The sequence below is a fragment of the Pseudorasbora parva genome, chromosome 9, assembly GCF_024679245.1.
Source record: "Pseudorasbora parva isolate DD20220531a chromosome 9, ASM2467924v1, whole genome shotgun sequence".
In the NCBI taxonomy this organism is placed as follows: domain Eukaryota; kingdom Metazoa; phylum Chordata; class Actinopteri; order Cypriniformes; family Gobionidae; genus Pseudorasbora; species Pseudorasbora parva.
In genome coordinates, this window is record NC_090180.1 from 22004739 (window position 1) to 22018988 (window position 14250).

A 14250-nucleotide genomic window follows, 5' to 3' on the forward strand; every position below is an offset into this window, starting at 1 on the left:
AGCACACAGCTAAAATAACAATTAAGGCAATTAAGAGCATTTTTTACTTTTAAAGGGCGGGTGAAATGCTGTTTCATGCATACTGAGCTTTTTACACTGTTAAAGACTTGGATTCCCATCCTAAACATAGACAAAGTTTCAAAAACTAATATTGGACGTTTGATGGAGTATTTCTTTGTCAAAAATACTCCTTCCGGTTTCTCACAAGTTTCGGAGAGTTTTTTTCGAGTATGGTTCGGCTTGACGTCGACAGAGCGGAAGGTCCTTGTATGGGCCGTACGTGCTCTTCTCTCGGTAGGGTGCGCGCGCGTGACTACAGCGAGAGAGCAAATGCATGCCCATAAACACTTTGGTAGACATAGTGTATTGTGTTATAGTGTATTGTTGTATTTTGAAAATTTGTGTTAAAGTTTAGTACAATGTGTGATTTTGAGCATGAAATTGACTGTTTTGCCATTTGTATATTGTAAGTGTGATAGTGCAATACCTAATAATTTAGGACATGTGTTATAAGTATATAATTTTTTTTCATAACGATTATAAAAAACTTTAATAGAATTTTTGCCTTTTGGTAGTTATTGGTAACAATAACAACAAGCATGGGTTTTAATCAGTATGATCAAATGTTGACTGCCAATATTGTTGAGAATTTAGGATTTATTTTTTCAGTAAATTCCTCATGACTATTATTCAATCTCCTATCTCTTTATAAGCACATTATTTGTCACATCAGGACTAAAGTAGGCCTACAGCCTATGACATTTTGAATAAATAAAAAAAAAAAAAAAAAAAAAAAAAAAAAAAAAAAAAAAAACTGGGCACATCATAGTCTATTTTAATGGGCATTTATCTCACCTTGAATGTGGTACAGTAGCCTACTTTTTGGTAAGCGTCCCAGTGTCCTCTGTCAAATTTTATTTCAAAAGTTTTGCTTGGACTTCTTACGCAACATATAACTTGATCCCCGTGACGTCACGCCCCAGTCGGAAGTTCCAGCGCAGCAGAAGCAGCGAACGAACGCGAGTTAAACCAGTTTTGTAAACAACAGCAGCCAGACCATGGACGACGACGTATTAACGACTTTAAAGATTTTAATTATCGGAGAGAGTGGTGTGGGTAAATCAAGGTAAGGTCTGAATGTGCTGGGTTTTGTTTTGTTTATTCTCGTCCGTACAGTAGAATGAGTTAAATAGCATTAACGTTAGCCTCGTCTGAACAAGCTCCGCTAAACTAACGTTAACGCCGACTCTCTTTCTACTGTGGCCAGACCTTGCCAATTCACCTCACCCATTACACTTTACCTGTAAATGTTGTTTTAAGCTTAAGAACAGAAGGGAATGTGGCACAGTGTCCCCCTCGTGGTATTTTGAGATGTGATAATGTTTTCATTCTAAGCTAACGTAAATTGCTAGCTTTACGTTAGTAAATCATAGGGATGTATTATTTTGACTTTTTAAAATAAGCTGGTAATGAATACTTTGTATAGTGTTACTGTTGTCGCTTCTCTTTTAAATATTTAATAGGAGCAGAGCAGCAGTGTTAGTTGACAGCTGTTCCTGTAGCAGACATGCTAACTTATATCTCCTCTAGAAATACATAACGTTACAGGCCTTAGACTGAGTTTATAGAGGGGGCAAATACTTACTATATGAACAGATAGCACTTCAAACATGCCTATTTATGAAGACAAAGTGATTTAGCTAAATTGATGTCCAAAGTAATTGTCAGCTTCATTATTGAATTTGTCAGGTTTCCAAGCAAATAAAATGTAACTTAGTTGTATGAGAAACCTAATAGTTTATTACAACAATTATTTGTAATTTAAATGCTAACTTGTCCGTTCTGTCCACAGTTTGCTCCTGCGCTTCACAGATGACACCTTCGACCCAGAATTAGCTGCAACCATTGGTGAGTCACATACATATGAGTGCTTGTGAATGTTACAGATAATAACCTTACATTGTTAACATGCCTGTAATCAGTTGCTCAACTAATGAGCTTAAACTAAATCTTACTGAGAAATGAAGTCTTAGAATAGTTGTTAGAATAGTTAGTTTTTTACCTCCAGTTTAGTAATTTAATCCTTGTGGAAATGGAGCATATTTTAGAATACACATTTTACATTTTTTCATTGATTTGATTTAGGTGTGGACTTTAAAGTGAAAACTATTGCAATAGATGGCAACAGAGCAAAGCTGGCCATATGGGTAAGTGATATATGTCTCAGAGTAATTTGCGGGTGAACATGTCCCCACCACTTTTTGACAGGTTAGATATTGTCACCACCACTTTTTGAAACATCTCACACAAAATGCACACAAACATGTCCCTGTTCTTGATACAATCACTGACGAACATCTAACGAAAGGAAAATTAGCATGATTTACTAAAAAAGTTATATTAAAAAAGTCCTGGCTAATCCATGCATTATAATGGCAGTGACTGTTGCCTCATTAATGAAGTCCATAAAAGTGCATCTATCCTTTATTAACCCCCCCGGAGCCGTATGGAGCAGTTATGTAATGGATATATATATAATGGATATATGCACTTATGGGCTTTATAAATGAGGCAACAGTTTACTACCATTATAATGTTTGGATTAGTCATCTGAAAGAAGAATGTTACATATGTCTAGAATGACTTGAGGGTGAGTACATTAAAAGCTAAGTTTCATTTTTGGGTGAACTAACCCTTTAATGAGAAAAAAGAGAAACTAAACTATAAATTTGTATTATAGTAGATGTTAAATAGGATGAAACTCACCATTAAACATGACTTCTATGGCGATAAATTAAACTTAATATACTATTGAAACGAATTTCTGGATATTGACATTGTTTTTGTACACACACACACACACACACACACACACACGTATACGTACACGTTGTGTTTTTGTGAATTGTGGGGACAATTTCCATAGGTGTAATGGATTTTACACTGTACATTCTATCCCCTACACTGCCCCTGCCCCTAAACCTACCCATCACCGGAAACATTCTGCATTTTTACATTAAAATAAAAACATAATTTGGTATGTTTATGAATCCATTTACATTGTGAAGACCGCTGGCTGATCTCCACAATATAGGAATCTCAGGTTTATATTTTTCTTGTGGGGATATTTGGACACACACACACACACACACACACACACACACACACACACACACACACACACACACACACACACACACACACACACACGTATACGTACACGTTGTGTTTTTGTGAATTGTGGGGACAATTTCCATAGGTGTAATGGATTTTACACTGTACATTCTATCCCCTACACTGCCCCTGCCCCTAAACCTACCCATCACCGGAAACATTCTGCATTTTTACATTAAAATAAAAACATAATTTGGTATGTTTATGAATCCATTTACATTGTGAAGACCGCTGGCTGATCTCCACAATATAGGAATCTCAGGTTTATATTTTTCTTGTGGGGATATTTGGACACACACACACACACACACACACACACACACACACACACACACACACACACACACACACACACACACACACACACGTCCTAAAATTGTAATTATGCCGGTGTAAAGGGTTTACATTTGGTACACACTCAATAAAGGGATGTTGTTATACAAATGTGTGTAATATTTTAGTATTGTTTATGTCCACTGCTGTTACAATTGTCTATAACCACTAGATGTCACTATCACACTTTATAGAATTAAAGGGATAGCTCACTCAAAAATGAAAGTTTTGTCATCATTTACTCACCCTCAAGTTGTTCCAAACCTGTAAGAGTTTATTTCTTCTGTTGAACACAAAATAATATATTGGTAATCAAACAGTTGATTTCTATTGTAGGAAATCTATATGAAAGTCAATGGTTACCATCAAATCTCTGGTTGCAAATGTTCTTTAAAAGATCTTCTTTTGTGTTCAACAGAAAAGACAAACTCTTATATGCTTGGAACATCTTGAGGGCGAGTAAATTATTTATGGGTGAACTATCCCTTTAAGTGTCACTGATCACTTTTTAGAAAGCTGCTGAAATCCTCATGAACTTCTTTTTTAGGACACGGCGGGTCAGGAGAGGTTCAGAACTCTAACACCAAGCTACTACAGAGGAGCCCAGGGTGTCATTTTGGGTTTGTTTTTTTGCATAATTGATTTTTTTACAATTTATTACACACAGCTCTCTGGAATATTTGACTCCAATCAGTCTTTAGATATTAACACTCAACCTCAAAAGTTGCTGAATGTGAAATTTACACTGCTATGATTTTTCTTCTTCTCTTAGTGTATGATGTTACAAGGCGGGACACTTTCACAAAGCTTGAGAACTGGCTCAACGAACTGGAGACGTATTGTACGCGCAATGACCTTGTTAAAATGCTAGTGGGGAACAAAATTGACAAGGTTTGTTTGATTTAATATTGTGAATGTAAACGTGCTTTATACAATGTTTTGATGTACAGCAGTAAAGGTTGTAAAATTAAAAGTAAATTAAAATATTGTATAAAATATACAGTAGAAAATAAAACGCATTATTTAAACGTTTTTGAAAAAGATTCAAACCGTATGACTCCGTTATCTCCCAACAACATGTGAACTCTATTTTTGTACAGTTGTGGAATGTGACCCTAAAGACAAGTAGTGAAGTTACATGTGCTGACATTGGGAGTTTCCTCTACCTTTCTTTTTTAGTTGCTATGTCTTGGAGTGATTCAGAACTATAATTAGAAAGCCCTCTCTGTTTCAGGACAACCGTGAAGTAGACCGGAACGAAGGCTTGAAGTTTGCACGGAAACACTCTATGCTCTTTATCGGTATGTTTCCCCTTTACCATTATTAATTTAGTCTGCAGTTGTATTGAATGTTTTGGACGAGTTTCTTTGGATCTTAAGCTAATTTGCTTGTTTGGCACCACAGTCCCCTTGTTAGCCATCAGATGTGGATGAGCATGATGGTCTGTTTTTGTCCAGCCAATACGGTCTTGCCAGGATTTTCTTTATAATTTCCAAGCCCTTTGAAATAAATTACAGACGTCAATATGGCTAAGAAAAAAGTTAATTTGTGTTGAACAGATCTTCGAAATAGCCATTGACTCTTTGTTACTGGAGAGATCATGGAACATATAAAGTATTTTCTACCTTACTGCTTTGTTCTGCTGAGTGGGATGGCTGGGTACTATATCCCACAATGCAATGTGCTTGACATGTCCTTCCATTTCCCTCAAAGTGAATGAAGCGGAAGTAAAGTCAGCCATATAAGTATATATTTTACTTAGACTCGTTGGCTGCATCCGAAATCGCATACTTCCCTACTATATAGAAGGCGAAAAAGTATCTGGCAAAAGAAGTATGTCTGAATTTACAGTCATAAAAGACTGTAAATCATGTAATTTGAGTTGTTGGTCTCAATGTTCTTCCTGATTGATGTTTAATTAACAGGTCTGATAAATAAGACGGTGCAAGGCCATGCAGAGATTTATATACAAGTAGAAGTAACTTAAAATCAATTCTGTACTGTACTGGGAGCCTATGTAATATGATATGCACTTGCAATTCTGAGAAAAAAAAGCCTTTCTCTCCTCAGAATTGGACTTTAACTCACAATTACGAGTTTATATCTCACAATTCTGACTTCTTTTCCCACAATTGTGAGATATAAACTCGTAATTGCAAGTTAAAGTCCAATTGTGAAACACTTTTTTTCCCCTTAGAATTGTGAGTGTATATAATGCAATTCTAACTTTATAACTTGCAATGGTGAGTATTTATCATGCATCATCATAAACTCGAAATTTCAGGAAAAATTCATACACTTCACACTATATAGAACAGACTTTTAGCGGCCGTGATGCAATTAGTTATTCAAAATAAGTGCCTTGAGGAGCCTACTAGAGTATTATGCGATTTCGGATACAGCCAGTGTTTGATTTTGAGTGCAAAAACTCACATTTTTCACTTACTGCAAGTTTTCTTTTCTGTGCTAAATGGATGCCACTTTCAGCAAGCTGAGGTTGCAGAGGACAGCAGTACTATTTCACATGTTTTTTTTGTTTTTTATAGTAGGCAGTATACAGGTTATTCAGCACAGTATGCTAGTATTTCTCTGAATTCCATATGTCAGATTTGTATACTCATATTTTGGGGTATAATGGATTTTTCTGTTGATCAGCCAGTGACCTCTGATGTCATTCTACTTTTACAATCTGATGTCATCATTTCACCTTTATACTCTTAAACTGTGACTGCATCGCATAATTCTTATTTTGAGTCACCTCACCACTTCTCTTAATCTCTCCTGTCCGTCTCAACACGTGGGGTGCCGTTATCAGAGGCTAGCGCAAAGACGCGGGATGGAGTTCAGTGTGCCTTTGAGGAACTTGTGGAGAAGATCTTGCAGACGCCGGGGCTCTGGGAGAGCAGCACCCAGAACCATGGTGTCGTGCTGTCCGATCAGGAACAGCAGCGTCAGGGTGCCTGCGGGGGCTACTGCTCTCTGGTTTAACATCTCCCCTCCACCCACAACCACAGACTGAGATGGAAAGCACCGTTTTCTTTCTTCTGAATGAGAGCTTCCTCTGAGGGGGAACGGTCTGCTCCCTTAGGGCTGGTCAAAGGGACCTTTGCAGTTTGCACATTCTCTGTGTCACAGTTGTTGTTGAGTCCCAGTATTCCATCATGTTATTTTCAATTAATGTATCACAGCGCTACATAACCTGTAGCCAAACCTGTAGCCAAACCGTTAATGTCAAAGAAGTCCCGTTGAAGGTTACAACCTGAGCGTGTTGAAATAGGCCAGATATTATGCCCTCCAGCAAGAGGACAGAGCTGACATGCTTCCCCCTCAATGGGAGCAGCACCTTTGACCTGATGTGCGTAGGCCAATGGGATTACAGGAGGGGAGGGGCCGAGAAACGGCAGGATCTGATCAGTGTGGTGAACTCGCTCAACATGATAGTCATCAAATGTCCTTTGTACCTGTACTACACTTCATGTGCTTATTGCTTCACATATTCTCTGCTGCTCTCATTTTAATCCCTTGCTTTTTATTTTAATTTCATATTCTTTACCCCTTGTTATTGTTTTGTTTTATAATATTTGGCCTTAGAAATATTGCTTAACATCATTCTACCTTTTTGAAATATTCTTTTGTAAATAATACATCTTTAGAAGCTGTTCTGAAGCGTAATTCACACGATTGTCTATGAAATGCTGTTTAGCTGCAGCTCTCATGAGTTGAGATACATTAAGCATGTTTAAATAATGTAATCTATGAAGACTTTTGTCTGAATAACACATGGGATGATCCATTTTACTTTACTGTGTTTTAATCTTTGACTCATTTATTTTCTAGTTTAATGTGAATGGATACCAAAAAGAGCTGTGTTCAGCGTTGTTTTTAATCACAAAGCCTTCTCGTTTCTTTTCACATATTGACCCGACGCGTGGAAGGTTTGGTTATGCCTTAATATTTATTCGATCTGCATGTTTAACATGATCTCCACTACTGGCTTTCACTATGAGTTTGTAGAGCGTGTTATTGTAGCCTGACAAAATGGCCAATGGTACATCATTCATTTAATTTAATTATAAACATATCTTGGTCAAAAGGTTGAACATGTTTGACTTTATTTCACCTCTAATAGAGGTGTTTGTTCTGCTGCAGAGAGATTTATTCATTCATGCTAAGAAATGCTTATGACTTCCTGTAGCCACAAAACCAAACACTAAACCAGCACCCTAATTAGATCTCAATTCCTAGGTATTAAATTCACATTCAGCAGTTCTGTGTTTTTTTTTCATAGTTCAAATGAAAAGTTTTTGCAGTTTTATTTCTAGTCTGTATGCTGTTTTCCGCTATGTAGTGGTAATTAGGAGTGATTATTTGTACTATTTTATTTTAATTTTATTTTTGTATTAAAGGGATCGTTCACCCTGAACTTGTCATAATTTACTTGCCCTCGGGTTTCTTTCACAAAGTATATTTTGAACATTGTTGGTGAACAGATTATGTTAGCCATTGACCGTCAACTGGATACCAGCATTCCTCAAAATATCTTACCCGTAGGGTGTTTGAAACAACTTGAGGGTGAGTAAATTACATATTCATTTTTGGGTTAACGATCCTTTTAAAATATCTAACCTGTAGAAGTATTCATACCTTGTTTTGCCACAGCATAGCATCTTTTAAAGTCTCTGTGTCTGTTCAAAATGATATCCTCATTATTATGTAGCTCCTAGTAAATGAACTCCAGATGAGCATATTCTATATGTCTGTGGCAATCACATAGAGGCAGGAAATTGATACCTACAGCTCCATATTAGTTTAACAGGTCATATATGAAAGGTTTCTATACTGTGCACTACATACACAAACTGAAATATACAACGAACATGCTAATCACAACAAATGTCAAAAGTTTTCACACTGATGTGTGGCAGTTCGGGTCACTCGTCAGTATCATGGTCACCATTTTCTCCTCATCAAACTGATTACACAGAGCTCTGCTTGTCAGGGGGAAGAAAACTAAACGTGTCTGTCATTATGCACCCCCAGTCAAGAGCGAGAACTTATATTAAAATATATTTATGCTCTTCCAAATTTTTTGGGGGGTAAAAGTTTTTTTTTTTTTTAAACAGTCCTAAACCTTAATCAATATAGAGTGCATTTGCTTCAGATATGATGATCTGATCAGCTTGAATGCAAGTGTTTTGTTTGTTTGTTTGTTTTTTGGTCACAGCACCATGTTTCAACGATCTGTGCAAAATTCCTGGAAGCTGAAAACGTCCCAGTTCTTGCATGGCTAGCATACTCACTAGACGTGTCACCCATCGAGCATGTTTGGGCTGCTCTGGATCAGTGTATATGACTGTGTGTTACAGTTCCTGTTAAAATCCAGCAACTTTGCACAGCCATTGAAGAAGAGTGAACCAAAAGTCCACAGGCCACAATCAAAAACCTGATCAACTCATTGCGAAGGAGATGTGTTGGACTGTGTGAGGCAAATGGTGGTCGCCCTATATACAGTCTTGTTCAAAATTATAGCAGTACAATGTGACTAACCAGAATAATCAAGGTTTTTCGTATATTTTTTTATTGCTACGTGGCAAACAAGTTACCAGTAGGTTCAGTAGATTCTCAGAAAACAAATGAGACCCAGCATTCATGATATGCACGCTCTTAAGGCTGTGCAATTGGGCAATTAGTTGAATTAGTTGAAAGGGGTGTGTTCAAAAAAATAGCAGTGTGGCATTCAATCACTGAGGTCATCAATTTTGTGAAGAAACAGGTGTGAATCAGGTGGCCCCTATTTAAGGATGAAGCCAACACTTGTTGAACATGCATTTGAAAGCTGAGGAAAATGGGTCGTTCAAGACATTGTTCAGAAGAACAGCGTACTTTGATTAAAAAGTTGATTAGAGAGGGGAAAACCTATAAAGAGGTGCAAAAAATGATAGGCTGTTCAGCTAAAATGATCTCCAATGCCTTAAAATGGACAGCAAAACCAGAGAGACGTGGAAGAAAACGGAAGACAACCATCAAAATGGATAGAAGAATAACCAGAATGGCAAAGGCTCAGCCAATGATCACCTCCAGGATGATCAAAGACAGTCTGGAGTTACCTGTAAGTACTGTGACAGTTAGAAGACGTCTGTGTGAAGCTAATCTATTTTCAAGAATCCCCCGCAAAGTCCCTCTGTTAAAAAAAAGGCATGTGCAGAAGAGGTTACAATTTGCCAAAGAACACATCAACTGGCCTAAAGAGAAATGGAGGAACATTTTGTGGACTGATGAGATTAAAATTGTTCTTTTTGGGTCCAAGGGCCACAGGCAGTTTGTGAGACGACCCCCAAACTCTGAATTCAAGCCACAGTACACAGTGAAGACAGTGAAGCATGGAGGTGCAAGCATCATGATATGGGCATGTTACTCCTACTATGGTGTTGGGCCTATTTGTCGCATACCAGGGATCATGGATCAGGTTGCATATGTTAAAATACTTGAAGAGGTCATGTTGTCCTATGCTGAAGAGGACATGCCCTTGAAACGGTTGTTTCAACAAGACAATGACCCAAAACACACTAGTAAACGGGCAAAGTCTTGGTTCCAAACCAACAAAATTAATGTTATGGAGTGGCCAGCCCAATCTCCAGACCTTAATCCAATTGAGAACTTGTGGGGTGATATCAAAAATGCTGTTTCTGAAGCAAAACCAAGAAATGTGAATGAATTGTGGAATGTTGTTAAAGAATCATGGAGTGGAATAACAGCTGAGAGGTGCCACAAGTTGGTTGACTCCATGCCACACAGATGTCAAGCAGTTTTAAAAAACTGTGGTCATACAACTAAATATTAGTTTAGTGATTCACAGGATTCACTTTAAAAAAAAAGTTTGTACAAAATAGTTTTGAGTTTGTACAGTCAAAGGTAGACACTGCTATTTTTTTGAACACACCCCTTTCAACTAATTGCCCAATTGCACAGCCTTAAGAGCGTGCATATCATGAATGCTGGGTCTTGTTTGTTTTCTGACAATCTACTGAACCTACTGGTAACTTGTTTGCCACATAGCAATAAAAATTATACTAAAAACCTTGATTATTCTGGTTAGTCACATTGTACTGCTATTATTTTGAACAAGACTGTATATATATATATATATATATATATATATATATATATATATATATATATATATATATATATATATATAATTTTTTTTTTTTTTTTTTTTTTGACCCCCTGGCCCAGATCCCCTAATACAGTAAAATCACACATTTTAGAGTGCATTTTTATTCTGCCTTTTTAGTCAGCCTAAGGCACAAATGGGCAATAATCATGCTGTCTGATCACCATCTTGATATGGCACACCTGTGAGGTGGAGGGATTATCTCGGCAAAGGAGAAGTGCTCACTGACACAGATTTAGACAGATTTGTGAACAATATTTGAGAGATAAAAGCCTTTTGTGTTCATTGAAAAAGTCAGCTCATGAAAAAGGGTGTAAAAACAAAAAATGTTGCATTTAGAATTGTATGTGTGTATATTTATGTATGTATATATATTTGTATATATTTATGTATGTATATATATTTGTATATATATATATATATATATATATATATATATATGTGTGTGTGTGTATGTATGTATGTATGTATGTATGTATGTATACAGGGAGTGCAGAATTATTAGGCAATTACTTTTTTTGAGGATTAATTTTATTATTGAACAAACAACCATGTTCTCAATGAACACAAAAAACTCATTAATATCAAAGCTGAATATTTTTGGAAGTTTTAGTTTTTAGTTTTAGCTATTTTAGGGGGATATCTGTGTGTGCAGCTGACTATTACAGTGCATAATTATTAGGCAACTTAACAAAAAACAAATTTATACCCAATTCAATTATTTATTTTTACCAGTGAAACCAATATAACATCTCAACATTCACAAATTTACATTTCTGACATTCAAAAACCAAACAAAAACAAATCAGTGACCAGTATAGCCACCTTTCTTTGCAAGGACACTCAAAAGCCTGCCATCCATGGATTCTGTCAGTGTTTTGATCTGTTCACCATCAACATTGCGTGCAGCAGCAACCACAGCCTCCCAGACAGTGTTCAGAGAGGTGTACTGTTTTCCCTCCTTGTAAATCGCACATTTGATGATGGACCACAGGTTCTCAATGGGGTTCAGATCAGGTGAACAAGGAGGCCATATCATTAGATTTTCTTCTTTTATACCCTTTCTTGCCAGCCACGCTGTGGAGTACTTGGACGCGTGTGATGGAGCATTGTCCTGCAGGAAAATCATGTTTTTCTTGAAGGATGCAGACTTCTTCCTGTACCACTGCTTGAAGAAGGTGTCTTCCAGAAACTGGCAGTAGGACTGGGAGTTGACTCCATCCTCAACCCGAAAAGGCCCCACAAGCTCATCTTTGATGATACCAGCCCAAACCAGTACTCCACCTCCACCTTGCTGGCGCCTGAGTCGGACTGGAGCTCTCTGCCCTTTACTAATCCAGCCACGGGCCCATCCATCTGGCCCATCAAGACTCACTCTCATTTCATCAGTCCATAAAACCTTAGAAAAATCAGTCTTGAGATATTTCTTGGCCCAGTCTTGATGTTTCAGCTTGTGTGTCTTGTTCAGTGGTGGTCGACTTTCTGCCTTTCTTACCTTGGCCATGTCTCTGAGTATTGCACACCTTGTGCTTTTGGGCACTCCAGTGATGTTGCAGCTCTGAAATATGGCCAAATTGGTGGCAAGTGGCATCTTGGCAGCTGCACGCTTGACTTTTCTCAGTTTACGGGGAGTTATTTTGCGCCTTGGTTTTTCCACACGCTTCTTGCGACCCTGCTGACTATTTTGAATGAAACGCTTGATTGTTCGATGATCACGCTTCAGAAGCTTGGCTATTTTAAGACTGGTGCATCCCTCTGCAATATATCTCACTATTTTTGTCCTTCTTCTATTTTAGTCCTTCTTTTGACCCATTTTGCCAAAGGAAAGGAAGTTGCCTAATAATTATGCACACCTGATATAGGGTGTTGATGTCATTAGACCACACCCCTTCTCATTACAGAGATGCACATCACCATATATATATATATATATATATATATATATATATATATATATATGATTTCCTTTAAGAGTTCCTTTCACTGGAACTTAAGGGGCCAAGCCCAACCCTACAATCCAACCCAACAGCTTTATAAAAGGTGGATCACAAGAAAATATAATCGGATGTAAATAAGCGCTCTCACCATATTAAATAGTGGAATCTGATTTGAAATCCATAAAATTACATTCCAGAAAATGCCTTCAAGGCAGCCTCAACACCACACCACAAATGTGGACAAATCCCCATTATACAAAGAAATGCTTAAATGATTTTGTAGATGTACCGTTAGTCATTTCTAATTGTGATTTTAATTTCATGTGTCTGATAGGATCTGTCCAAAGTTCACTTTCCTGGCAACTGTACAATTCACTGGTAAAGAAACAATCAGATTCCATTCTTTCTCCGAATTAATCTTTTATATCTCTATGGGTCTCATAATGCCAGGAATTTAAAATACATAAAAATCCACCAATGTTAAATTTCTTTCCTGCTCCCTCTCCATTTCAGTTAGAGGTGTTTTACTATTTGTATTGGGCTCTTTGTGTTGATTTAGCAGGTGCATTTGACCACTGAATGATTCTAGATGAGGTTAAGCCAGAAGAATGGTGAATATTATGTTTTAATCTTTCTTGAAGTATGGGCGGGGAGCAAGAAGGCTTGAGAGCCAAACACAGAGCATGTGGTAAGGACTGTAAGGAGATACAGTATAACAGGGCAGACTCAGACTGTATATTCAATTCCACATTATTGCTGCTGGCTGAACCATTTAAATGTGCCCAGCAAGACTCAAACATAACGGACTGTTAAAACAGCATATCTAGAAGAGCATATTTATCAGGTACATAACTGAAATGCAAATGCTTATCCAGTATGTCCTAGAAGCAACAGAGCTCTGTGCAGATGTCAAGGGTAACTGTTTTGGAATGGGTGGCTATTTCTATTTCAGATTGAAGTGCTAGTTGCTTTACTCAAAATATGGCTCCAAACCCTGGATTAGGTGAAAAAGATGGCGGTCCATATCTGCCTCGCTGTAAAAAAAAAAAAAAATGTTATTTGAAATAAAATATAAACTTAAACATGTTTAAGTTTGACTTTTCCCCATATACTGATTGGCTTCATCACTCTGTCACCTCTCCATCAATCAGCTGGTGTGTGGTGGGCATTCTGGCGCAATATGGCTGCTGTCGCATCATCCTGGTGGATGCTCCACATTGGTGGTGGTTGAGGAAATTCCCCCCTTCCATGTAAAGCACTTGAGTACCCAGAAAAGAGCTGTATAAATGTAACTAATTATTATTATTATTTAAAAAAAAAAAAAAAACTATTTTCAGTTGCATTCTTCATACAAGGGCATATATTAATTTAGATTTTTTTTTTTAGTCTGCAATATGCCCATTAAGCTTTTTGAGTGTAAGTTAAAGTACATTTATTAAAACTACATATGAAATAAAAATACATGAAATCCAAATTTATATAAAATTAACAAAAATGATAAAAGCACATAAAAATTTAAATTTAAACTAAATTAAAATAATAATATCTTACAATTGTGACTATTATATTTCATTCATGACTTTACAGTATTTCTGGCAATTTCTTATATAATTTTCGTAACAAACCGAGAAG

General features: G+C 37.0%; 1 protein-coding gene across 1 annotated transcript; it reads left to right on the plus strand.

Annotated features, from left to right (window-relative positions):
* The first annotated feature begins 971 nt into the window (after positions 1-971).
* Positions 972-7305, plus strand: rab18b (RAB18B, member RAS oncogene family). The gene is made up of 7 exons (XM_067454336.1): positions 972-1126; positions 1853-1908; positions 2146-2207; positions 4055-4127; positions 4280-4398; positions 4742-4808; positions 6323-7305. Exons 1-7 carry the CDS (start codon positions 1059-1061, stop codon positions 6493-6495), a joined length of 618 nt encoding a protein of 205 aa, XP_067310437.1. The 5' UTR covers positions 972-1058; the 3' UTR covers positions 6496-7305.
* The last annotated feature ends 6945 nt before the right edge of the window (positions 7306-14250 follow it).